Source organism: Clavelina lepadiformis, chromosome 4 (genome assembly GCF_947623445.1).
Source record: "Clavelina lepadiformis chromosome 4, kaClaLepa1.1, whole genome shotgun sequence".
NCBI lineage: Eukaryota > Metazoa > Chordata > Ascidiacea > Aplousobranchia > Clavelinidae > Clavelina > Clavelina lepadiformis.
Genome location: NC_135243.1, coordinates 9,980,923 through 10,005,330, shown reverse-complemented (window position 1 = coordinate 10,005,330; position 24,408 = coordinate 9,980,923). Strand labels below are relative to the sequence as shown.

Here is a 24,408-nt window from a genome sequence, read left to right as displayed (position 1 = left end):
CATCTTGCCAAAATTTGCATCTTTACATCATCTCACTTTAGTGTTATGTGGGATATTTCATATTGTAACACTAAAGTGTTTACTTATTTTGCTACAGAGCTGTCACTTTTTATCTACACTTGCCTCACTGACCTGCTAATAGCAAATGGTATTGTTTTTGTCCCCACCACATGAATGTTGAAAACAAAATGATAAAAGAGTGATGAATTACTTGTTATAAATACAGAAATATGTTCAGTGTTCATCTGGTAAGTTTATCTACAGTATCAAGTCAAGTTATCTTAATATTTCACAAATTTTATCTTGGTTTGTAGACTAGGCATTTTTAGGCGAGTTTCTTTAACAATGAATGTTAGCTATAAGTTTTCTTTGGATGAAGTTGAATCCATGAGATATACATTGCTGGCATGGTATGATGCCCATAAAAGACAACTACCATGGAGGGAATATGCTTTGACCTGTAGCGATGCCAATAGTCATGCGTATGCAGTTTGGGTTTCTGAAATCATGTTGCAACAAACAAGAGTGGCAACTGTAATTGACTACTATAAAAGGTAAAAACTTAGGTAATGTAGACCTTTTTGAAGTACCATCTGCCCTATTGGACAAAATGTAGAAATTAGTGTCTCGTGTCTCATGTCTCATCCAGCTTTAACAATGGAGAGCTGTAATGTATTTTGAATAAGTTTGGAAATTGCAAAATGTTTAATGTCTGACTTACAATTTCTTGGCGTGTGGCTGAGCACAAGTGAATTGTTTCTTCTATGGTGTCCTGGTTGTTTTTGCATAAATTTTCATTGGCGGTTGCAATGCTGCATGCAGTTTGTAGGCGCTGTTTAGAAACCTTTATATTTTCTTTGTAACGTTTTGCAGCAATCAACTATTCTTAATGCTGTTTAATATTGATGATTTCATTTTTTTTTTCGAATTGTGTAGTGGCTCATGTGTTATTGCTGTCAAAAACATCTCATATTAGTCTATTGCTCTACTCATACGTATGATATTACGTTAAGCAATGCGATTCTGTAAAATTGTTGGGCATTCAATGAATAAGGTCATTCAATAGAAATTAAGTTGAGAAAGGCCACACGCCAAGAAATTCAAAGTTCTAGGTAGATAATTTACTGTAATATTACTGACACGTCATTCTATTGTTGACACACATTACTATTTGCGATATTTACATTTTACCTTCACCAAACATAATACATATTATTAACAAAAAGTAGTGATTCTTAATTTGAACCAAAAGTAGCATTGCAACTTAATAGCATTAAGCCTACGAGGTAATAAACAGGGATAGTTTCAGATAGTTACCAGAGTGACTATGAATTTCTGAGCTAGATAGGTTCCAAGAATAGCACAGTTGTACGTTATCGTATTGTAGTTGTACATCGTCTGTCCTGCTTATTTAGCATGTGCTTAATGAAACAAAATGAGTGAACCCTTTTTGTTTACATCTACACTCACTGCGTCTATATGCCGACCAGTGCGGCTCCTTTGATGTTTTTGACCCACAATAAACGCAGCACAAATTGCTAATTATAGCATGAAAAGTAGTTGATGTTATTTAAAACTGTTATTATTAACAAGTGTAGCCGTAAGGTTATACATAAGGTGTACATAACGTTTACTAGTGCTGTAATACACATTTCGAATCAAGCGCTATGATAGAAACTTAAAAACTGTTTAGATCAATTTTTAACTACCAAAAATTCGAATCAATATCCTCTAAGAATACAGCACCACGTTATCAAATAAAATAAATTGCTCACATAAATGACAAAATCTTTTTTGGATCACATCGGGTGATTTTGGAATGCAGTTACATATTAGATGCTAATTTTTTTGCAAGTCGCTTCAAGAGATTGCATATAAAGAAAAACACAAATCAAAGAGTCAAATCAAAAACATACGATGCTGACAAGAAGTACTAAATGAAGATTAAATCTACAGTATTCGTGTTCACGTTTTTTTGTTTGTGTATGTAATCACATTACTATCGCTGTGCAGGCGTGTAGGGAACGAACGATATATTTAAGCAAAGATGCCACACTTGACCCAGGAAATATTGGAAATAAAGGCAAAGCTGTAGCAGACACTATAAGTAGACATGTACCAATGCCAATGTTAAACATTGGAAAACTGATATGTCGGCCACTTTACCGATGTATCAGCATCGGTTCTTGATGCATTGGTTTTTTTTGCTTAAACTTCCTAAATTTCTTAAACTTCAAGTGAAAAGGGCTACCGTGTATACCGGTATATAAAATAACTGTGTGTCAAGTAACGAATTATCAAATACAGTTTTTCACTTTTGAAGATGTGGTGACCTGTACACAATTGTAAATCTTTATGCTGCGCAGTGTTATTGCTTTAATCTGGTAATATCTGGTAATATTGCTTTAATCTGCTTTAATCTTCTATACATGTTACAGTCTTCCATTGTCGCTATGCATTGCATTGTTGTCATAACCTTGAAACTCAAACACTAAATTCGAGCAACTTAGGCTTTATTAAAAACAGAATTGAACAGACCTAAAACAAATAGAATCAGTTAGGCGAAACGTGACAGCTATATAACATTTATATATGTGAACTCATACTATTAAGCAGCCGACCCACCGACACTGCGCTTGCTACTGAAATGATGTTCTACAGTTCTATTTAAGGCGGCGAAGCAATTAAGGCGTGAGGCAAGGCGTAAACAATTAAGGCGTGAGGCAAGGCGTAAACAAAGGAATGTTAATACATCGGAATGTCACCACAATTGTATTTGCCTTTTGCTTTAAATGTCTTTAGCGAAATAACAATGCAGCACCTTGTTGCGAACGCTTTGTTTCGTGAAAAATTTAGCCGCATTCCCACCAAGCCATTATTTATATTAAAGCGATCTTTTTGAAAGATGGTCGAGAAATTAAACAAGTGAGACACTTCAAAGCGCCAATTGTAAATCATGACATTGATCTTATTCTTTTTGTATAAAGATATTGATATCAAATAGTGTAGTTGCACTGACTCTCATAAGTATTTACAGCATAATAAAACCTAATGTAAAAGTAGGCTACGAATGCAACGACATTAGTAGCGGAAGTTGAATGTCAGTCAAAGAGCATCTCAATTATGGGTATGTAGATAGTCGTGATTTTCAGCAACACGTCAACAGACTTGAAGAATTACTTCACGTGTAAAATTCTTTAATTTTGTTGTTTAAAGATGATCATGCGTGGTCTCTGTTTATCGCATGGACAGAATTCGAACATTTTTTCCTATAAGCCCCCTCACGTTTTTTGGCCTAATATTTTCGTCAAAAAAGACACATTACACATCACAGACTGTAGACTCGCCCTAAAATACATGTTATTAGCGGAGCATTTAGGATTTTTATTTGGTTTTGCTTAGGTGAATGCTAAGAAATGTTAAAGTAACGCAGCCCATCAAAAATTAACTGATAACTGCTAATTTTCTGCTGTATTTGCAAAAATGTAAATTTTGAGAGACTGTTTTGGTCTCCGAAAACATCTTAACCAAACGCATTACGCGTACAAATTACAAATACTTAAATATTTACAGTTCAACTGCAAAAGTGGCAAGTTAGTTAGCAAGTTAGTTAGGTTCGGAAAAACCTAAAAATGATATATCACATGTTACCGCACACAAGATAGCTACCACATCGCATTAAACGTTGCTTTTGTAAAAGGTCACAAACATCAGTTGATGTTGAGAAGGGCCGATACATCATCATCGGTAGATCTCTAGTTATAAGTTTACTTTGTCACAAAATTCTGAGGAGTCATTGACCCCTTTGACCCCCTGGTTGGCTCAGCCACTGCCAATATTTATATATAACATATATTTATTTATATTGGCCTTTTATATTGTACCTAACTGCACTGTGTCTGTGGTATGAGTGAGAGAAAATTACTGAATAATGTGCATGCTTATTATATAATTCACCAAATGCCTCTGAGGGGATAAAAATGGAATTTTATAGTGGATAATTTATTTGCATTCAAATACATCTCTTGAATTTTCTGTCATTGTAATAAGTTGATGCTTGTAATATCGGCTCACACAGAGCGTACACACAACACGTTCTCTACTATCGAAGAATGACCTCCTTCGCTAATCCCAATGACAAACTTAACTTCACACGAACTTAAAGGGAATAGTACTTAAATTAAATGATAGCATTAAATGATTAAAGTTAAGCACGGAAATCACATAAAATAACAAGAATTAACTCATAGTTTCATTAATGAACAATTTCGTGAATACAATAACAATTTGACTCAAACATTATCACATTATCATTTTAACATTCGTATCTTTATTTATTTAAATTGTTTTTGTACTTTTAAGCAAAGGTGGATGATGAAATGGCCTGATTTAAAAAGCCTTTCGCAGGCTAGTGAAGAAGAAGTAAATCATATGTGGTCAGGACTAGGATATTACTCAAGAGGAAGAAGACTTCTGCAAGGAGCCATAAAGGTCACTAAAGAGTTTGAGGGTAATATGCCAACCAAAGCTGCACTTTTGATGAAGGAACTTCCTGGAGTGGGAAGGTTAATAAATTTCATATGTTTTTACTAATGTATTTTTCACATATACCGTAAAACCTCTATTTGAGCGCCACCTTTATTTGAACGCCACCTCTAATAGAACGCCACTTTTAAAGAAGGGTAGAAAAATAGAGTGCCTCCCTCTAATTGAACGCCACCTCTAATAGAACACCACTTTTAGCGGCGGAATTGTATTAGCAGGTCTCTACTGATAATTATATTAGTATATTTTCTAATTACCTGTATATACCGGTAAATGTGTTTGGTGTTTTTTCTTTTCATTAATAAACTTTATTTCAAAATTCTGACCAGCTAGTCGAAAAATAGAGCGCCAACCTCTAATTGAACGTCACCTCTAATAGAACGCCACTTTTAAACAAGAGTTGAAAAATAGAGCGCTATGGCGGTGAAATAGAGGTTTTACGGTATACACTTTTTTCAATTTGTATGTATTGGTACTGTATTAGCATGTATGAGTCTAGTGGTACTTAGTCTACACATCGTGACCCCATTTTTGGTCACGACCAACCATCATCAGATTATAATATATTGACATAAATCATGAGTAAATAATATCCATAGCAAGTTAGCAACACCAAAATTATTTGAAACAAAACTACCTAAAAAGGTTCCAACAATTATATTATAACTTATTTACTAGCTATTGTATTTTAAATCGTTGTACGTCATAGTCAGTGATTAAGTGAGATTACATAACCATATGACAGGTTTGGTTTATCAGAAAGCTGATCCTTGAAAAGCTTAACTTTCATTCATAGGCATGATTACCAAGTTGTTAGCCAAACAGTGGAGTAGCTAGAAAATATCTAACCCTAACATAGATATTTTTATCATGTAAAAGTGCACAAGCAGGTTTGATTGCATAAATATTTTTGGCAATACAGATATACGATATTTCAAAACTGTGGGAAAATGGCACTTGAATACTGAAAACTGGATTACCAGTCTTTTCTTAAAAACTTGGTTAATCCAAATAAATGATCATCAATCTTGTAGATATACCTCATCAGCTATTTCCTCAATTGCATTCTCTGAGCCTGTAGGTGTGGTTGATGGGAATGTCACTCGTGTTCTCTGCAGAATGAGAGCTATCGGTGGAAATACAACCAAAAAAGAAGTCATGTCCCATTTGTGGTCTGTTGCTAATCATATCGTTCATGAAGAAAGACCTGGTGATTTTAATCAGGTTTGATACGTATACTGTATATAGATTTATGGAAGTTATTGTGTAATGTGTTAAATGTATTATTATTAACAGCTAATCGTCTACAAGCATTAGTTTCTATTGAAACTTAAAAAGAACAATATACTGTACTTGTAAATGAACAGCAAAAAATCACCTTAGTCGAGGGAAAATCATTTTATTAATGTTGAGCCTCGCTTAAAGTAAGGTTTGGCTATTTGGCTTCACGATAATCTAGGACATTAACCTCCAGTTCTTCAACAAAAACAAGATTATAACATTGTCCTAAACACAAGCATGCTGTAGTTTTGATTCCTGCTCTTTCGCAACTTCAACTTCATCTACTTCGGCCGCCAGCAATCACTGGCACGCCTCCCACTGAAGTAATTTTTCATGGCACGCTAAGTGATTTAAACCCTGGTCACTTGAGGTGACTATGTTCGCATGATACACTTATAGGGTGGTTACAGCTCTGAGTGATGAATAATATGGTTTGTTTTTTTTATTGTCTGCCTGCTGCCAGTTACAGTTACAGTTTGTTAAGTTGTGTGCAAAAGTTGTTGTTATTCAAATCAGATCTGTACAAAATGTCAGACATTTTTTACACGCAAGATCATCAAATTGTAAAATGGAACACTGCATTCAAAGGGTTGCTAACACCTGGTCTAAGTTATGTTAACACTTTTATTCCTAAATTCTGTGAATATTTAGAAATGTTAGTTGTGAAAATCCACAATGCATAATATCTCTGCGTTCATTGCAACTTGTCAGAATATTTTTTTGCTGTTAAATTCGTTAATCATTTCGTGCAGGTTGTTTTACCTTTAATTTTTATGATTTGTCAGAGTGATTGTGCAGTTTGTTACCAAAATGACTATTTATCATTGGTGTTGCTAAACTGCCAAGTAGTTAATAATTAATTTACTTCTACGGTGGGTAAAGTTAATCATTACAAATGATAGAAAAATCAACTATATTTTGAATTTATAACAAGCTAATAACACATTTTGTACCAAACCATTTGTGTTTGGTACCAACATCTAAAAATTGATTAATCATTGTATTACTGTTGTTAAATTCGAAGCCTGACTTTAGTCAAACAAACTTTAATTACCAGTAAGAAATTGCATGTTAAGAGTTTAAATGAACAATACATTATTTTACACTGCACAGCCACCCAAAAACTGCTTTTTATGTTTTTATCTAATACATGTTCAGCAAATTTACAGAAATAGGGGTAAGTAGAAATATCTGATAATAAACCACAAAAAGTCAAGTTCAAAGGATTATTTTTCACAAAAGATTGACGTAGTCTTTTTAAGCTACTAGCTACAAATTGTTAAACTTGCTGGCTTTTTTCATTTTATAATCAAACTAATTACCGTTTTAACTTGGTGTTGACCACTTGCAATTGGTAATTTACACTAACACCTAAATATCCATTTACTTTAAAACCTGATCTAAACAAAATTTTTCAAATTATTTTTGTATAGACTTGTTTGTCTACCACTCTAAGTTGAAACAACATTAAATTTGCTAACACTTTTTTATTCCAAAACCAACCCAATGCTAATTTGTACTTTGGTCCTGACTACTCGCAATTTATCATTAACTAAGATATTATTATAATTATTGCTATGTATAAACTAGCTAGTTTTTCGCTCTTGTGTGGCCCAATGTTTTACCTTTCCCATCTTTATTAGCCCACATAATGAAATGCCAACATTACTTGGTTGATTATGACGTGATTAGGTGAAAAAGTTAACAGGTTTGAAAGTAGAGCTGGGCACGAGTTTGCTCATAGTTTGCGAGCAATGCTCATTTGCCGAAACCGAGTGTATTCGTGTATGTGATCACACTTGTTTTGTCTTCTCGTTTAGCACAAAAACGCTGTGAATGATACTAGAGTAATAAGCAAAGACAGTGAACTTGTCGTAAGAGACTCTACACTTTAAGTATAGGCTAGATCGTAGGGCACATTGTCAATAGACTGAACGTGTTTTTCAAGTGGTCACAAGAAACAATGACAACAGCCCAAGACAGAACAGATTTAAACCAGCTTAATAGGCTTGTGGTGTTACGGTAGGCTATAGGCTTTGAAAAATAATACTATTAAATAATTCCAATATATGTAGACATTGTATATATAAACCTGTATGTAAAAAACTTGTGTATACTGTACATACGTTGTTTATGGTCCAATAAGATAAATAAAAATCGAATATATATATGAATAAATATAAAATATGAATTCCAATAAAAATGAAATAATTCCAATAAGACGTGCTGGACACATGACTATTCACTACTGCGTTAGTTAGTAATCTGCTTGCGCTTCCCTTTTTTTATATGTTATGATTTCAACTAATATTTGGAAATGTGCCTAATAGTGTTTCGGTCATAATTGTTAATTGGTTCTTCGTCAATCTGACTCCGATGATGTGCATGTTTGTTGATTGCTGATAGACTAGCTGAGCATCACAGTATATTAACGAAGCTGACAGTGTTCCTGAGTGAATATAGTTCTATTATTGATTTATTTTGAAACGGTTACTGCATTCAGAACTCGTTCAAAAAGATGCTTTGAATCATGACAATTAGCACAGAAACAAGACCTGCATTACAACATACAAATGCAATTGTTTATCGAAAACGTTCAGAAAAAATAAAGACAGCTTTTACCATAATGAACACGTTCGATTCTTTTTTGTGAGTGTGAGATTGAGCTTAATTTTTTATTCAAGGTTGTGAGTGGAAGCAGTTAAAATATTTTTCTTTGAGATTTTTTCTTTTTACCCGATTAGGTCAAATTAATTCGGTCGACCAAAATTTGAGTGCACCACCAATTACAGTATAAAATATTGTGCATAATTCTGGTTTAGTGTTATTGTATGTTCTGTCAGTTACCAGTATTAAACTGGGAATTTGTTAATATTAAATTTAAAAAATGGACTTAACTCGCGAGTTGCACACAACTTCTAACAGTGTTAATAAACTGAAATATCTCCAGCTTACCAATTTCAAGTCAGTGATGAATAATTACATGTTAATCATTTAATTTGATTACCGTTTGACAAATGAAGTGTCACAGTAATGGGTGGCATTGAAAAAACATTACGAAATTAGTTCTAGTGATCTTCTAACGTTTGTTAACAGTTATTAAACAACATTAATAGAAATAAACATTTTGATGGTCTATACTGAAAAGCACTTGCTTTAAACTATGCTAAGAAATTTGTTTTACTTTTAAAACGAAATCCCCGATTGCGGATATTCAATTTACCCAATGATTTTTCATATTGTTTTAAAAAGTAGACACCCATTGTTCTGCTTTAGTCAAGCTAAAAAAGTATGTTTGTAAAGTTATTGTATCTCAGATACCACTAAACCTAATCTAATAAAATTGAGCTTGTCTTTTGTAAAAAGCTTGTCCTTGCATCAAACAAAATTAAACTAAAATGTGACATGGTGTTTGGTTTATACTGGCCAAACAGGGTTTGCAGTTCCACATGATCTTGATTGGGTAGGAATCGCACTGAACAAGCAGTGATTATGAAGATAGCGTGAAAATAATAGGATAGGCTTATGTGTAGATATTGCACCCTTGTCTGTACTTGTTTGCAATTTTTAATATGCATTAATTTCATTACAGGCCCTCATGGAATTAGGTGCCATGATTTGTCTTCCGAAAAATCCTAAATGTTCATCCTGTCCTGTTAAATCGAACTGTAAAGCTCTTCGTCAGGTTGAAGAACAAAGCAAGTTTTATTTTAACAAAAAAATGAAGAAACTTTTGATAGAAAATAAACCAGCAGTAAAAAAAGAAGACGGTGCCGTGCTTATTGATATAGAAAATTGCGCTGACCCCCTTGCTTTGCCAGAGTGTGAACCATGGGATCCTCAACAGGGAGTGATGAATTATCCAAGAAAGCCCAAGAAGAAAATTCCTAGAAATGATTATGTTGCTGTCACAGTGCTGGAATGGATATCTGTTGAATGCCAGCCTTCAGTGGTTAATGCTAAAATGTTACCTATTTCTAAACTGTTGATAATACAAAGACCAAATACTGGTCTTTTAGCTGGTTTGTGGGAATTTCCCAGTAAACCCCTCAATAGTATTCCGGAAAGTTTGACCATATTTACAAATAAACATTGCAAAAGGAAACAAAAACGGTCTGAAATAAACCATTTCGACGATAGCAGTTCACCGGATTTTAAACAGCTAGAGAAATTGGTGTCAAAATCTTCTGATGTTTTTCTAAGACAGTTACTTACACCAAAATCATATGAAATCAAAAATCGCATGTTTGTTGGATGTTTGGACCACTTGTTTTCACACATTCATCAGACGAATTATATTGAACACATAACATTAAACAGCGTAGATGGTATGAACTTGGATTTAGCCGAAAAATCAAATGCTAAATGGACAGAATGTTCTCGTTTACAAGAAAGTGCCATTTCAAGTGTGGTTTCAAAAATTTATAAAAATTGTTTATGTTTAAAACAACAATGTAAAAAGGAGCAACAGGCGTTGAAAGGGACACGATCATATAAAAAAAGAAAGGTGATTCAATCTGATGTCAATGCAGTTTATTCCGTTAAGAAACAAAAGCTTTAAGCCCAGCTTGGCTTGTACAATAAATGTGCAAGGAACTGCAGGCACTGTTTTGTGTTTTAACATCTATATACCTTTTAAATGCTGCTTAGATTTCTTCACTGTTTAACATTCAACATGTTTTTCATTAGAATTGCTCTTTTCAAAGAAATGTGTTACTTACTTGGTTAATGACTTGATGTTTGATCATGTTACTTTTTTAAGCAAAAAAATGTGCATTGTGTAAACTGAAAACAACCATACAGAAATTTTCCTAGAAGTTGTTAAAACAATTTTGTAACCTATTTGTTTTTGTTTGTTCCTAATTAATCTACTGTATCTCAGAAATCATGATTAGCTATTTGTGAAATGTGTAAACACACACATGGTTTTCACAAATGTGTGTACTTGTAAACACACACATGGTTGATTTGATGATTTATGTGTTTTCCATGATGAAAGTATTTTTCGCAATGATTTTGTTTTTGTATTGAAAAGTTTTGATTGGCCTTCACTTCTCTTATTTTGCATTAACTGCTGGTTTGTATTTTTGCAAAGCTGCAATTAATTGTGTTTTTTGTATTTTTAGTCAATCTAAAACTAATAATAATTTTCTTGTTTAAAAACATTTGAGTAAAGTTAAGTTTTTTAACTTCGTCATGGCTTCTGGTTTGCCTTCTGTTATGAGAAAAGTTGTTGTAAAGTCATTAAGCGTAAATTTTCGTGAAGCCATAGAAGTCACAACATGTGCTTTGCCAAAACTGAAAGCTCAAGAGGTTCTGGTTAAAAATCGTTTTGTGGGGATCAATGCATCTGATATCAACTTCACAGCTGGAAGATATGATCCGACCCAAAAACCACCCTTTGACGCTGGTTTTGAAGCTGTTGGAGAGATTGTTGCCACTGGTGACAGAGTATCTTCCAATTTGCTAGGGCAGTCAGTTGCTCATTTATCAAATGGAGCATTTTCTGAATATCAAGCTGTTTCAAGTGAAAGGTTGTTTCCTATAAAATCATTGAAACCAGTTTATCTTCCATGCCTTGTCAGTGGGCTAACTGCGAAATTGGCTTTACAATCCTCTGCACATCTCAAAGCAGGAGAAACTGTAAGATTAGTTATTTTGTTAGTTAGGTAAAACGTTATATGTAAAAGTCATATAGTTTCCTACATGTGTTTATATCTCACTATAAAGAGCTTACTCTAAGTTCTCTGAAAAAAACAAGTAAATTTGGATTAGGTTTTGGTGACTGCGGCAGCTGGTGGAACAGGACAATTTGCAGTTCAGCTCGCAAAACTTGCAGGCTGTCATGTAATTGGGACATGTTCAACAAATGAGAAGGTGGATTTTCTGAAACGCGTTGGTTGTGATCATGCAATCAACATAAGCAAAGAGGTAAATGTATTTTTTGTTTAGCAGATCTTGCTATTAATGCAATTTTTGCTGTTATTATGAACAACACTGTTTTAAACCTTGTTACATCATAGTCAATTACCAAATTTGTAATTTTTAAAGAGATTTACTAATAATGATAATTTCCCACATGCTGCTGGGTGTCCAGGCAAATTAAATTATTCCTAGTAACTAATAAAGCTTATTTACCAGTACCATTAATTTTTTGTTTCTCTGATGAAGTATAAAATCCGTTTAATTTCTAATTAGGTTAATGTCGGACCTTTGATTTGTAACAATTTTAATTGAAGTTATGCATTTGGTTAGTTTAATTGAATTTTTTAAATTGAATTTTGGTGCCATTAGGCCTATCTCCAAAATAGATATATTTTGTGAATTGTATGGTTTAATTTTTCTATGAAGCATTCGAAAATGATAGAAAAGTAAAATGTGTTTGAGGGCCTCATGAACAGGACCCGCAGATGCATGGTTAATGGTACAGTATGGTATGGAAGTATTTAACTATTCATCTTCAAGTTGATAACAATATCCTGATATTACTTAAACTCACTGATGATTCCCCCACTGCCTTGCATGCTCCACTCATCTGTATGTATTCTTTGTTGAAAACATTCTTGATTCAAACATTATAAAGTCGTTGTAGTTTTTCCCAGTAATGAACCAACATATGCTATTGCAGTATTGTATTATGTCACACAATTAACCTTAAAAATTGTTTAAATGTATTGACAGGATTTAAAACATGTCCTAAGAACGACATATCCTAAAGGCATTGATGTAGTTTATGAATCTGTTGGTGGTGAAACCTATGAAACATGCGTGAATAGTCTTGCAAATAAGGGAAGACTGATTGTGATCGGTTATATTTCTGGTTATCAAGATCCAATGGGCGTTGGCAGCTTAAAATTTGCTAGGTAAATTTTTGTCTTTTTTAGATTTTGTTGTAATATATGCTATGAGCATATTTTTGATTTGTTTCGTATAATATTTAATTAATGTTATAGAGCTAATTAGACATTTCTGGACTTTGATCCCATACAAGAATCTACTTGTCCTATTGGTAATTAATAACTTAAATATAAACAAGGCATATAATCATGAATCTACCAAACTAACATGAATTAATAATATAGCGTAAGGCAGAGTAGTAGTCGTCTGTAAGCCTTTCAATGTATCGTCTTTGTCTTTCTGCATCACTTGTTCTAGCCATCTTTGCATAAATATGAGCTTTCTTTATATGTGTAAAATATTTTGTGAGTGACAAGGCACTCCTTAAAATAATTTTTTCTGCTTCATAGGTAATGTATTTAAGCTACTTTTTCTATCATTGGGCTATTACCACGGTTAGTAGGAACTCTTGCTTTGACATGAATCTGCTTGTTTGGCAGATCTCTGTTCAGATCCACCGGATTGCTAAATCTTCTATAATCCTTGTAATCATGAATAGAACATGGCCCATAACATTATAGAGCCTTGGTGCAACGTATAGACGTTTTAAATCACTATTAATAAATGAATGGCAATTACAATTAAGTCGGTTTTCATGGGCTGACATGCAACAAATCAGACATTTAGTTTACTCCTGATATTCTTTTATGTTCACTTTGGGGCTAGGTTGGTTATAGATTTATTTAGTTTATATTTATTCTTGAATTTCAGAGCTGCTGCTGCTCTTCCAGTAAAATTGTTGACGAAAAGTGCTTGTGTTCATGGATTCTTCCTCTTTCACTATGCAGATCAATGGAAAGATGCTTTTTTGCAATTATCAGACTTGCTTGAAAACGGTCAGCTTACTTCTACTATTGACCTGGGAAAATCAGTCAGTGGCGAGGGGTTTAAGGGCATTGATGCCATTGCTGATGCAGTTGATTATTTGTATTCGAAGAAAAGCATAGGAAAGATTGTGGTTGATTTAGAAGCACCTGGTAGTAGCAAACTATAATCAGTTAATTGTTCACTGTCATTCTAAAAATGGGTTATGGACAAAAAAAGTGTTGGTTAAAACTTTTATATAAATACGTTTAATGGTTAAGGTACTTAACTAAAATTTGGTTATAATCTGTGGATATTCACTTAATTCATGGCTGCTGTCCAGCACACGTTAACCAGTCATCGGTAAGTTTGTTGTAGTCACTAATCGACCAACGATCGACTAAGTAATTCCATAAACAGATGCCTATCGAATTCAATCCATCTAAATGCGTATATTTTCTTGCTGTGTCACTGTCTTTACTGATATCCTAATCTCCAAACAATTTTCTCCTTCCAGCTATGTTCTTTAATCCTCGATTCGAATTATTTTTTTGGTTTATGCTACAATGTCAAGTTCTGTTTAGATAAGTATTAAAATATAAAATAATTAGCATAAATATAACCTATAAAATTACACTGTTTTATGTCGTTTTTTTTTAATCTTTGTAAAGGATTGCCAGGTAAGATATTAATTTTGTAAAAATTAATAAAATACAACAGAGTTGTATTGTTGTTGATTGTTCCGTTGACTTGACATAATGTGGTGAGTTTTTTCTGATTTTGATGTTTTTTTGTCCAGATTCCCTTGCTTGCGTGTATTTCTTAAAAAAGCAATGACTTAATGATTATATTCTAGCAATGTTATTGATAATTAATTATTGCTTAATTTTTCCGTTGTTTACTTGTCTGTAGATTTTTGTCATTGTGTACTAAACATCAAGTAATGGAAAAGTTTAACTACTGTCTCTTGAAAGGAATCCGTAGAATTTTGTGTTTTCATCAACTTTTTGTCTCTTCCGCTAAGTTTCAATTTTTCTAACCATGCATTAAATTATAATTTGTTATATCTTGCGCTTGACGCCATAAATATTAGATATTGTCTATGGTGTAGATCGATGTTGCAATTAATTCCAAGACATTACAAATTGCAATTTATTTGGTATCAGTTAGTATAACTTTTTAAGTTATGGTTATGAAATTCCATCAGATTCTTCCTCGCTTTGATTGACGGCTTTGTAACCAACATCCAACTTTTGATGGGTTAGAAACCCAGCGAAGAAGTATAAGATTGTGGCAGTTGTTCGACGTGCTGGTTAAATCAGAGTCAACTTCGGTAGCTTTCTTTAATGGCAAGAATAATTTTAGCCGCATCAGCATGTTAGACCCGAATTGTCAAATTATTGGAAATGTGCGCCTCTGACTGATTGCACGAAGTTAACAAGAGAAGAAAAATTTGATTTCTATTCTAAGCTGTGGCAGCTCGTGAGTTTCATAAATGGAAGGGCTGCAGCTCCGCTACGCGCTTTCAAACTTTACATTCTTTGTCAATTTTCAAATAAACAGAATCAAAGTACCGACTAGAATTATTCACAGCTAAGTCTTCAGCAAAATTTCATATTGTACTCAAGAGCAATACTGTAAAAACACAGCGCAAAAGATAGGTCAAGAACAATGCAATAACTAAAAAATACTTGTGCCCCCACATTCAAAATGTACATAGAGACCTATCGCTTACGGCGATCTCTTTTTCAAACAAGGGTGTGGCTAACCTAAAGATAGCTTTGGTGTAGGCTAACGTATGTTTGCTTGATCTTTTAAAAAACCTTGATTTTTTAAAGGCTGCATATTTCCCTTACAGGCTAACCCAATTCAAAATAAACCTTGCCCACTCTGTTCGTGAGCTGTGCTTCGTTCTTTACTGAGGCAATCAAGTCATGCTGCTTTAACTGAAACTAATGCAACTAAAATTGAATCCTGTTTTTATTTGGTGGCGAGATGTCGAAAAAACACCTCAAAAAACCTAGCTTCCAATAGAAAAAAGCGAAAAAGAATTAAACGTTTTGTTACAGAAGTGGCATAGAAGCCAATGTAAAACATATTCTGTTAGTCTCGGACTCTCGATTCATTTCTCAATGACGCTCATTCCATATAGGCCTACTTGCGGGACCCAATTTAGTAACTGGTAGTGGGGCCCCGTAGGGTACGATCGAACCCAGTTTAAGAACCGCTGCAGTAAACTTAATCAAACGTGTTGACGGTTGGAGAACTATTGTTCACCATTGTATCAACAACGAAAACAAGTTTCAAAATTGTAATCGTAAAAAATATTGAAAGCAGGGCTGAAAGAGGCTTAACGTCTTTCTTGAACTAGCTATAGAGAGCAGAAAGAATCAAACAACAATGATTTCACTTTGCAATCATTAGCTCCAATAGCTTGATCTCTAAATGTTTCACAGATTTCTTGAATTTTAACTTGCCAAACAAATACTTCGATATGCATCTATTGAGGTAGAAGTTGGCTACATTCCCTCGGTTAGCAAATAGCGTCTAATCGTTACAATAATTAATTCATTATCATCAGAATGTGTATGAAAAATGTTTATATTTGGCACGGTTTCTGTTGCAAGAACATGTTTTGGAAAATATCTGTACCGTGTTTAAAATTGTTCGAACAGGAGAAAATTTATAAGCTTCTTGATTGACTTCTTCCAGCAGGGTATCCTACAGTTTGTTGTAGTCTTGTGGACACCCCGTAATTCTTAATGACTAAGCCCTAGTCGGCGGCGGTTACAGATATTGTTAGACTAATTCATTTATTACGACAACAAATAACATGCGCAAACACACATAGACGAAACATACCTAGCAGTAAGTCGCTTGAGATGAGCGTCTGTATACGTGCAAGTTTGTTAGTTTGTGTGGTGTCAAGCTATAGCAAACTGTCATGGTAGTTGTCGGCATACGCTCAACGCTACAATAATTAATACAAGATTGACGATCCTAAAGGTGAACCGAAGCAATCAGTCCAACAAAGCCAATTTACAGTTTAATAAGATATTCACAAAGATGTCTTGGTGATCAAATATTGGATTTTTTGAGTACGTCGATCATATGCAAGAAACGTAATCTTTACATTCAGGCCATTGCTGCGGATGATTCATTAGTTTTAAGTATTAAAACAATAATACCAAACCAACTAGAGATACTTATACATCATGTTTATACAGTACATGTTAATATATTAGGCACTTCCACGATACTGTTGTAGGTGATAAAATTTTGTCTGTTTCAAGTAACGTTTTACCACTTGAATTATAGCTCTTTAGCGGCAAGTGTGTATGGGGGCGGGGTAAATATAAAGCCACTGGAAGGACTGTCTAAAGGCGGAAGTTCTCCAGAATTAGGATCTGGCACAAACTCAAAGTTCTGAATCAAAGAAACAAGAAAGATAAAAATTTCCATTTGTGCCAATTGTTCCCCCAAGCAGTGACGAGGTCCAAGCGAAAATGGAATCACATGACTTGATTTCACAAAACGTCCCTGGTCATCGATAAAGCGTTCTGGTTTGAAAATCTCTGGTTCGTCCCAGTAATCTGGGTCATTGTGAACCGCCCAAAGATTAACTAAAACCTATAGAAACGCTTCCGTTATAAGAGGCTTTAAATTATAGACAATATAGAGCATATTCTATTTGCCCAGCCAACTCAAGAAAAACTACACTTTAATTCTAATATGAAAATCTTACACATAGCGTTGTTCTTACCGCGGTATCTTTGGGTATAACATGTCCATTCAATTCAGAATTTTCATTTGTTTTGTGTGCCACAGCCAAAGGAACAATTGTTCTATATCGCAAAACTTCTTCAATGAATGCTTTGGTGTAAGGCATATCGGACTTGAAAGTCATTTTAACTGGTGTAGACCGACCTTAATAAAAACCAATGTTTTTATCCAAGTGCATGACATTTTAAATACTTTCATAAATTATACTCAGTTCTGTTGCCATGCATTTTAGCGCATGATAACTATAGCACTATATCATTTGTTTCAGGGCAAAGTATAAGATGATTGAAATGCCGCACAAAAAAAGTAAGTTAATCTTTCGTAAAATTCAAAGAAATTTCAATTTGGTAAGCTATGTCAAGCCTTATCCTCATAACAGTTTATGTAGGCATAAGCCTGTTGTACATATACTGATGTTTAGGCATGTAGGGTAGATAACGTATTTATGCAAACAGCAAACTCTTCAGTCAATATTTATTATCCATGACTTTATTTTTCGTGATTAGTGTGGCGGGGACGAAAAAATAAAGCCATTTATTACTAGCATGCGCTGATGATTGCGAAAAAGTGATAAAACAAAAAACTTACTGTAACTGAGTAAAACCTGCACGAAAATAATAATGGACAAAACTGCGGTTAAAAGTTGTGTATGGCCAGAAACACAAAAAACATTTTATTTTCGACATACCAACTATTTTCATAGCTTCATTTCTCAGTTTCTTTTGAACTTCGGGGTAGTGAAGCAAGAATATTAGACTCCAGTTTAACATGGTAGCTGTTGTGTCAGTGCCAGCACCGAGGAGATGTCGCAAATAATGAAGAAGTTGCTTATCCTATATTATAATTAAGTTTAGCATCAATTTGGCCAACGTATTTATAAAACCATCAGCTAAATCACCATTCACTATTCATAAATTGTTACTAAACACTGGTGGTAAAACAAATATCTTGATTTATTTTTTTGTAGGGTGGGACGTTGTAACTGTTAGTAAGTTTGTAGCAAAAACGTGAAGATCGAAAATACTAATTCAATAGTCAAAACTTACGGTAAAACCTGCATTTCCCTCGTACATTTCTTTTAAGAAAGCATCTATAAAATCTCGCAATTCATTTTCTTGGAAAGTTTTTTTGTGTTGTTCGACAATTTGCTGACATATTTCTGAAAAAGGACGTATGTATGTGTTCGAGTGCTAGGATCGAAACTATCTTTAATCATATGAACAGCGACATTTATAAGAAACTGCAAACATGTTAATAAATATGCAATGATGACAAAAGTAAAATCAACTACATAAATGTCGAGTTGTAGGTCAAGAAGAACGACCAAAAAACGTTTTACCTAATATAGTTCTGTATTTTTCCAATATTAAGGCATTAAGTTTCGAAAAAGGTGGCACATGCATCAGCACTGGAGCAAGATTCATGCATTGCAGAGCAAAATTGGCGTCCGCATCGTCATATCTTAATTCAAATAGGAAATTTTCATATTAAATCATCAAACGGTAAGCAATCAATCAGCATAAATTCAATACATCTGATAAAAGTTATACATATTATAACGTCGCATGAGATTAAAATTGATTCATTGAAAGTTTGCATTGACTGATATATTAGGGCTAGGCTATAACCATTTCAAAAGAGTTTCGCGAATCATCCCATACCTATCTTGCAAGGATGCCCACACTATATACGCGGATGTCCGTATTAATTTCGTAAAAAGAATAAGATTAACACGAGAATAAAATCAAAATATTAGAATAAGACGGTGTACAGACACATAATCAAGCGACATTTAATCACGTGACATTTAATCACGCGACACATAATCACTTGGACAGTTAATCACGCGACATTTAATCACACATTTACAGTATCGAAAATTGCAAGTCTACACATTGGAAATGTGAGCAACTGCACGAAGATAAACAAAAATTTCACTTCACAATTTTCGATACTGTAAATGTGTGATTAAATGTCGCGTGATTATGTGTCGCGTGATTAAATGTCCAAGTGATTATGTGTCGCTTGATTAAGTGTCGCGTGATTAAATGTCCAAGTGATTATGTGTCGGTGATTAAGTGTCACCAAACCGAATAAGACTATAACTAGACGAAATACGACCAACACTGTAATCAATTAAGTATGGAATAGAAACGATAAATGATTCCTTTAGAAAATTACTTTTTATTTAAGCTATTTTGAACATCTTCCAGACATCTAAGACATACTTTTATTTTCTCATTGATACAAACATGCTTCCAGTATGCGCAAAGTACGTATATGTGCGTACCATTTTATAGAAACCTTGGTTTGATCTGAAACTGTAGTATAAAGCTATAGGGTGTGGTGTTTAGCTTTAAAGGTCTGCTGGCACCCTTATTTCGTACGAATAGGCCTATATTTAAATTAAGCAACACTCTTAGCTGAACCAATACTTGACATACAGCAAGTACTGTACTTACACTCCTGTGATAGAATCAATCAATCGATTAAACGTTTTGTCGTTGTATTCAAATCTTTTTCCATATATGATGCTCGCAATATTACTGGCCGTTGCCTTATGCAAAACAACCTGAAAAAGAATTACAATAACTGATTTTTGATAGTGATAGTTAAGTTTATCAATGCAGTGGTAACGGACAAATTTTATACGATAATTAATAAATAGTTTTAGTTTATGATAAACGCAGTTTATAGTAGTTTATGATATACGCAGTTTATGTAATAAAATATAGCAAAATATTGATTAGTTATAATTATTATCACTTTTCTTCTTAAAATATGTGGCGCCACGTAATCATGTACAGTAGTACAATACTGATATTGCAAGTAAGTTAAATCAGCTTTAACCGAAACCAACCAATGATAACTTACGCTAAAAGACGGTACGTTGAATGTATCAATATAAATAAGCAGGCAGCTAACACATATAGGGCCTTAGACGAGCGTAAATATGGATACGGCGATACGCCATAGTACGGTAATGCACTCAAAATAAGCCTATTTCTTTTTATCTATACATTGCGTTTTCACTTTGAACTGACACTGTATAAATTACTCAACATAATCTTGAAATCCATTTAATTGCAACTTTTTTCGTATACTTGTACATAATTCTTTCTTCCATGTTAATCCGCTCACTTACTGCTGCAAGCAAAAGTATTCTTTAGCCAGTGACGTAATCTTGTTGTATGACGTTAGATAACTCACCAATTGAAATTGTCACAATGACCGTAAAAATTTGCGACTTGTTTTAACGACTAACACTAACCTAACCGTTTCTAATGTTTCGCAAATTTTTCAGTTTAATTATACTCTTTGGTATTTAATAAATCTATATCATAATACTTTTTTACCACTGGACTGAAAGCATTTCCATTTTGCGATCTAATCCAGTCGTTCAAAAACGTGGTTTCTTTTAGAATTCGTTCTTCCATGCTTCGTTTACCAACACCAAATCTATTTTAAAATATGATTCTCTGATTGTATGAAACGAATTTTCAGACTATTATAGATACACATGTAATTTTATGTAAAACTACTATAAATTGTTTTTTACTTTTCTGGGATAAATCGTGACGCGACACCTGATCGAAAGACACTTTATCGAACGACACTTAATCGAACGACAGTTTATCGAAAGACACTTAATCGAACGACAGCTGATCGAAACGACACCTGATCGAAACGACAGTTGATCGAACGACACTTTATCGAACCGAAAGTTGATCAAACGACACTTTATCGAACCGACAGCTGATCAAGGCGACAGTTGATCGAATCGGCTGTTGCTTCTCCCGCACACAGTCATAGCAAAACGTGGCGTACCGTTGCATTGTTTGCTGTAGAAAATTAAAATTTGGTGACTTTTCATAAAAAATGTTCAGCTATCTGTCCATGTTTGTTTGATAAAGTTGGATTTTGTAATTTTTGAGATATTGTGATATTTATATAATTTTGCTCTCTCTCCGCATTGAAGCGTATTACTCATTTACGCACCAATAACTTGACTAACTATTCTTTTTCGTTCTCTTTTCACAGCGGGGGCGCGGCGTAACAAGAAGAATTTATAGAAATGTGTCACTTTTAGAAATACCTAATTTACACTAAATTCACTTTCTTTAGTTTTACAATTATGATGTATACAGGAAGCCAGATGATGTTTCTACTAACCTGTAATAATCTCATCAGTCTACGACGCATAGGTTTCTAGGTTACTCTCGTACTTAGTAATTCTCGTGCGTATTCTTGTGATATCTTATTAATATGTGGGCGGGCCGGCCGCCATGCGAAATCGTACACTTTATGATACAAATATAAAATATAGATATAAAATATAAATCGTCAACTTTATGATATATACATCACAATTCATTAATGCACACCATTACAAAGACCGCACATCACAATGGCTCATTGTTTCAATGTTTGAGAAACACGCAAAAATCTTGCTTGAACTGTCGGTTCGATAAAATGTCGTTCGATCAACTGTCGTTTTGATCAACTGTCGGTTCGATCAACTGTCGCCTTGATCAGCTGTCGGTTCGATAAAGTGTCGTTCGATCAACTGTCGGCTCGATTAACTGTCGTTCGATAAAGTGTCTTTCGATCATCTGTCGTTTCGATCAGGTGTCGTTCGATAAAGTATCTTTCGATAAAGTGTCTTTCGATGAGGTGTCATAGTACCGGGATAAATAATGATTAGTGCCGGCGCTTACGTTGATTTTCTGGAGCTCCGCATTTTAAAAAACAAAACATACTTTCTGGAACAAAATATTTTTCAGGAAATTGAAAAACCTTCAAAACTTAGTTTTAAACTGCTACCCACCCGCGTAGCGTGTTTAATCCAAACTTTCTCTGAGATTTCCACAGTGCAGCGTAGTCTATCCTGACTATCCCACTACCTTGATTAAATTGTGCGAAAACCGGCAACACGGGACGTCCAGAAAACTTTGTGTGTTGTTTGGATAATGCCTGCAAATCAAAAAATTTTAGCAAATAAAATTAATAAACCAAGGTAATAAAAGCAGTTACTGCAAACACCAGGTTTGATAAGATTACGTACTACACACAAAACATTGTTTTATGCAAATTTACCTTGTATATAGAGTCGTAATCATTCAGCGAAACCCAATCTTTTCTGCCCATTCGAAGCGACATTACCGGTCCGTACATCTTACTCCATTTGAATAGAGATTTTTCTGGGAAGTTACCAAGACGGGGAATAATTCCGAGAAAAGGTATCCCTCTCGGCCCTGGCGGGAAACCTTTAGGTCTTTTGTACCAGTAACTGAAGCAAACCACGACAAGGCAAAATAGCATAAGGCACGAAATTAGTACCATTTTTTACGAAAAAATTAGTTTAACGTTGACCTTACGAACCACGAAAAAAGGAAGGTACATTTTGTCAAACATTTTCGTTTTTGGGCACTCCGCTAATGATCGTATTACCATGTTTATCTTTCAACCGAAAGCAAACACCGCGTAACTTTTGAACAATACACATCGTATATAAACTAATCTTTCATGATAAAGCAATCGCTATAAGAAATAATAAAACTGCATGTAAATGGCTGATAATTCCAGTAGTACAAATCTGGTTTGAATATTAATTTTAATCAGCTGTTCATTAAAAACCATGTGCAACGGTACGCCATTCTGAAAAGCAATGACATAACATTCGCACAGCGGGATTAAAATTTGTAACGCTAAACCATGAAATTCTTTCCGAATAGAAAAATTTATTAACGGATTTCATGCTGTTCTTACAACATTTGGTTTCTGGCGCCTTACCATAAAACGTCCGTTTCTGTTGTTTTCTGTGGTACTACGACACCTTATCGAAAGACACTTTATCGAACGACACCTGATCGAAACGACAACTGATCGAAAGACACTTTATCGAACGACAGTTAATCGAGCCGACAGCTGATCGAACGACACTTTATCGAACCGACAGTTAATCAAAACGACAGTTGATCGAACGACACTTTATCGAACCGACAGTTCAAGCAAGATTTTTGCGTGTTTCTCAAACATTGAAACAATGAGCCATTGTGATGTGCGGTCTTTGTAATGGTGTGCATTAATGAATTGTGATGTATATATCATAAAGTTGACGATTTATATTTTATATCTATATTTTATAATTGTATCATAAAGTGTTCGATTTCGCATGGCGGCCGGCCCGCCCACATATTAATAAGATATCACAAGAATACGCACGAGAATTACTAAGTACGAGATTGTCTGTACAGTAGACTAGACTAGTCATTATAGATACAAAGAGTAAGGAATTGAAGGCAAAATTTTATAGCAAGGGGCATGTCGCTGCCTGACTTTTACACAAAGTAGCTTCTTGAAAGTAGTCTTTATCCCAGCTTGACCGACAGCGCAAAATAAATGGCTTCGATGCTTGGTAGCACGTACACATGTGAACAAATATTTTCAACAATGAAATTCACGAAAAGCAAGCTAAGATCACGCTCAGCTAATACACCGAGGGGAGAAGCCTTCGTTATCGAGGAAGACGATGAGAACGAATTCTATATGTTTGCATCTCAAAAGAATCTGGATATACTGAACAACTGCGCTAATTGGTTTTGTGACGGTACATTTGATGTTGCCCCACTTGGATACCAGCTGTACACGATACACGCGCTGGTCGATGAAAATCGCACGGTGCCACTCGTATACACCATGAACGAGAACAAATCTGAAGCTGTGTACAATCGCATCTTTTGTTTATTGGAACAACAGCGACCAGGAATAGCCCCAGAAACCGTAACAATAGACTTTGAAATGGCAGCATATAATGCTCTTTCTTCCAGCTTCCCTCGGGCAGAAATTCTCGGCTGCCTTTTCCATTTTGGCCAATGGCCAATTCCGCTTCCTTCCAAGAACGAATAATAGCATTGAAGGATGGCACAATGCGTTCAACAAGCGTGTCTCATTATCCCATCCGACGCTTCGAAGACTCGTCAAAAAAATTAAGCGGGAACAAGGTTCCAACGAAATGTTAATTGAGCAATTGAGTGCTGGAATCGATGGCCCACCTCGGAAGAAGCGCTACGACGCTGTCAACCAACGGCTGAAGAG

The 24,408-nt window shown here is 34.5% G+C and overlaps 3 protein-coding genes across 4 annotated transcripts; 2 read left to right on the top strand and 1 right to left on the bottom strand.

Moving 5' to 3' along the window:
- The first annotated feature begins 318 nt into the window (after positions 1 to 318).
- Positions 319 to 10,952, top strand: LOC143451996 (adenine DNA glycosylase-like). 2 transcript variants are annotated; one of them, XM_076952794.1, is made up of 4 exons: positions 319 to 554; positions 4,368 to 4,565; positions 5,580 to 5,769; positions 9,419 to 10,952. In XM_076952794.1, exons 1-4 carry the CDS (start codon positions 346 to 348, stop codon positions 10,385 to 10,387), a joined length of 1,566 nt encoding a protein of 521 aa, XP_076808909.1. In that variant the 5' UTR covers positions 319 to 345; the 3' UTR covers positions 10,388 to 10,952. The 2 variants fall into 2 exon arrangements, with proteins under 2 accessions (XP_076808909.1, XP_076808910.1); XM_076952795.1 differs by having other exon boundaries at positions 423 to 554; positions 4,363 to 4,565.
- LOC143451997 (prostaglandin reductase-3-like) lies at positions 10,879 to 14,682 on the top strand. The gene is made up of 4 exons (XM_076952796.1): positions 10,879 to 11,469; positions 11,602 to 11,757; positions 12,508 to 12,689; positions 13,435 to 14,682. Exons 1-4 carry the CDS (start codon positions 11,023 to 11,025, stop codon positions 13,715 to 13,717), a joined length of 1,068 nt encoding a protein of 355 aa, XP_076808911.1. The 5' UTR covers positions 10,879 to 11,022; the 3' UTR covers positions 13,718 to 14,682.
- A 1,647-nt stretch (positions 14,683 to 16,329) lies between these two features.
- LOC143453187 (cytochrome P450 2U1-like) lies at positions 16,330 to 23,026 on the bottom strand. The gene is made up of 9 exons (XM_076954371.1): positions 22,408 to 23,026; positions 22,139 to 22,284; positions 20,667 to 20,769; positions 19,773 to 19,882; positions 18,650 to 18,771; positions 18,357 to 18,469; positions 17,999 to 18,143; positions 17,291 to 17,454; positions 16,330 to 17,157 (listed from the first exon to the last, which is right to left on the bottom strand). Exons 1-9 carry the CDS (start codon positions 22,651 to 22,653, stop codon positions 16,840 to 16,842), a joined length of 1,467 nt encoding a protein of 488 aa, XP_076810486.1. The 5' UTR covers positions 22,654 to 23,026; the 3' UTR covers positions 16,330 to 16,839.
- Between the last annotated feature and the right edge of the window lie 1,382 nt (positions 23,027 to 24,408).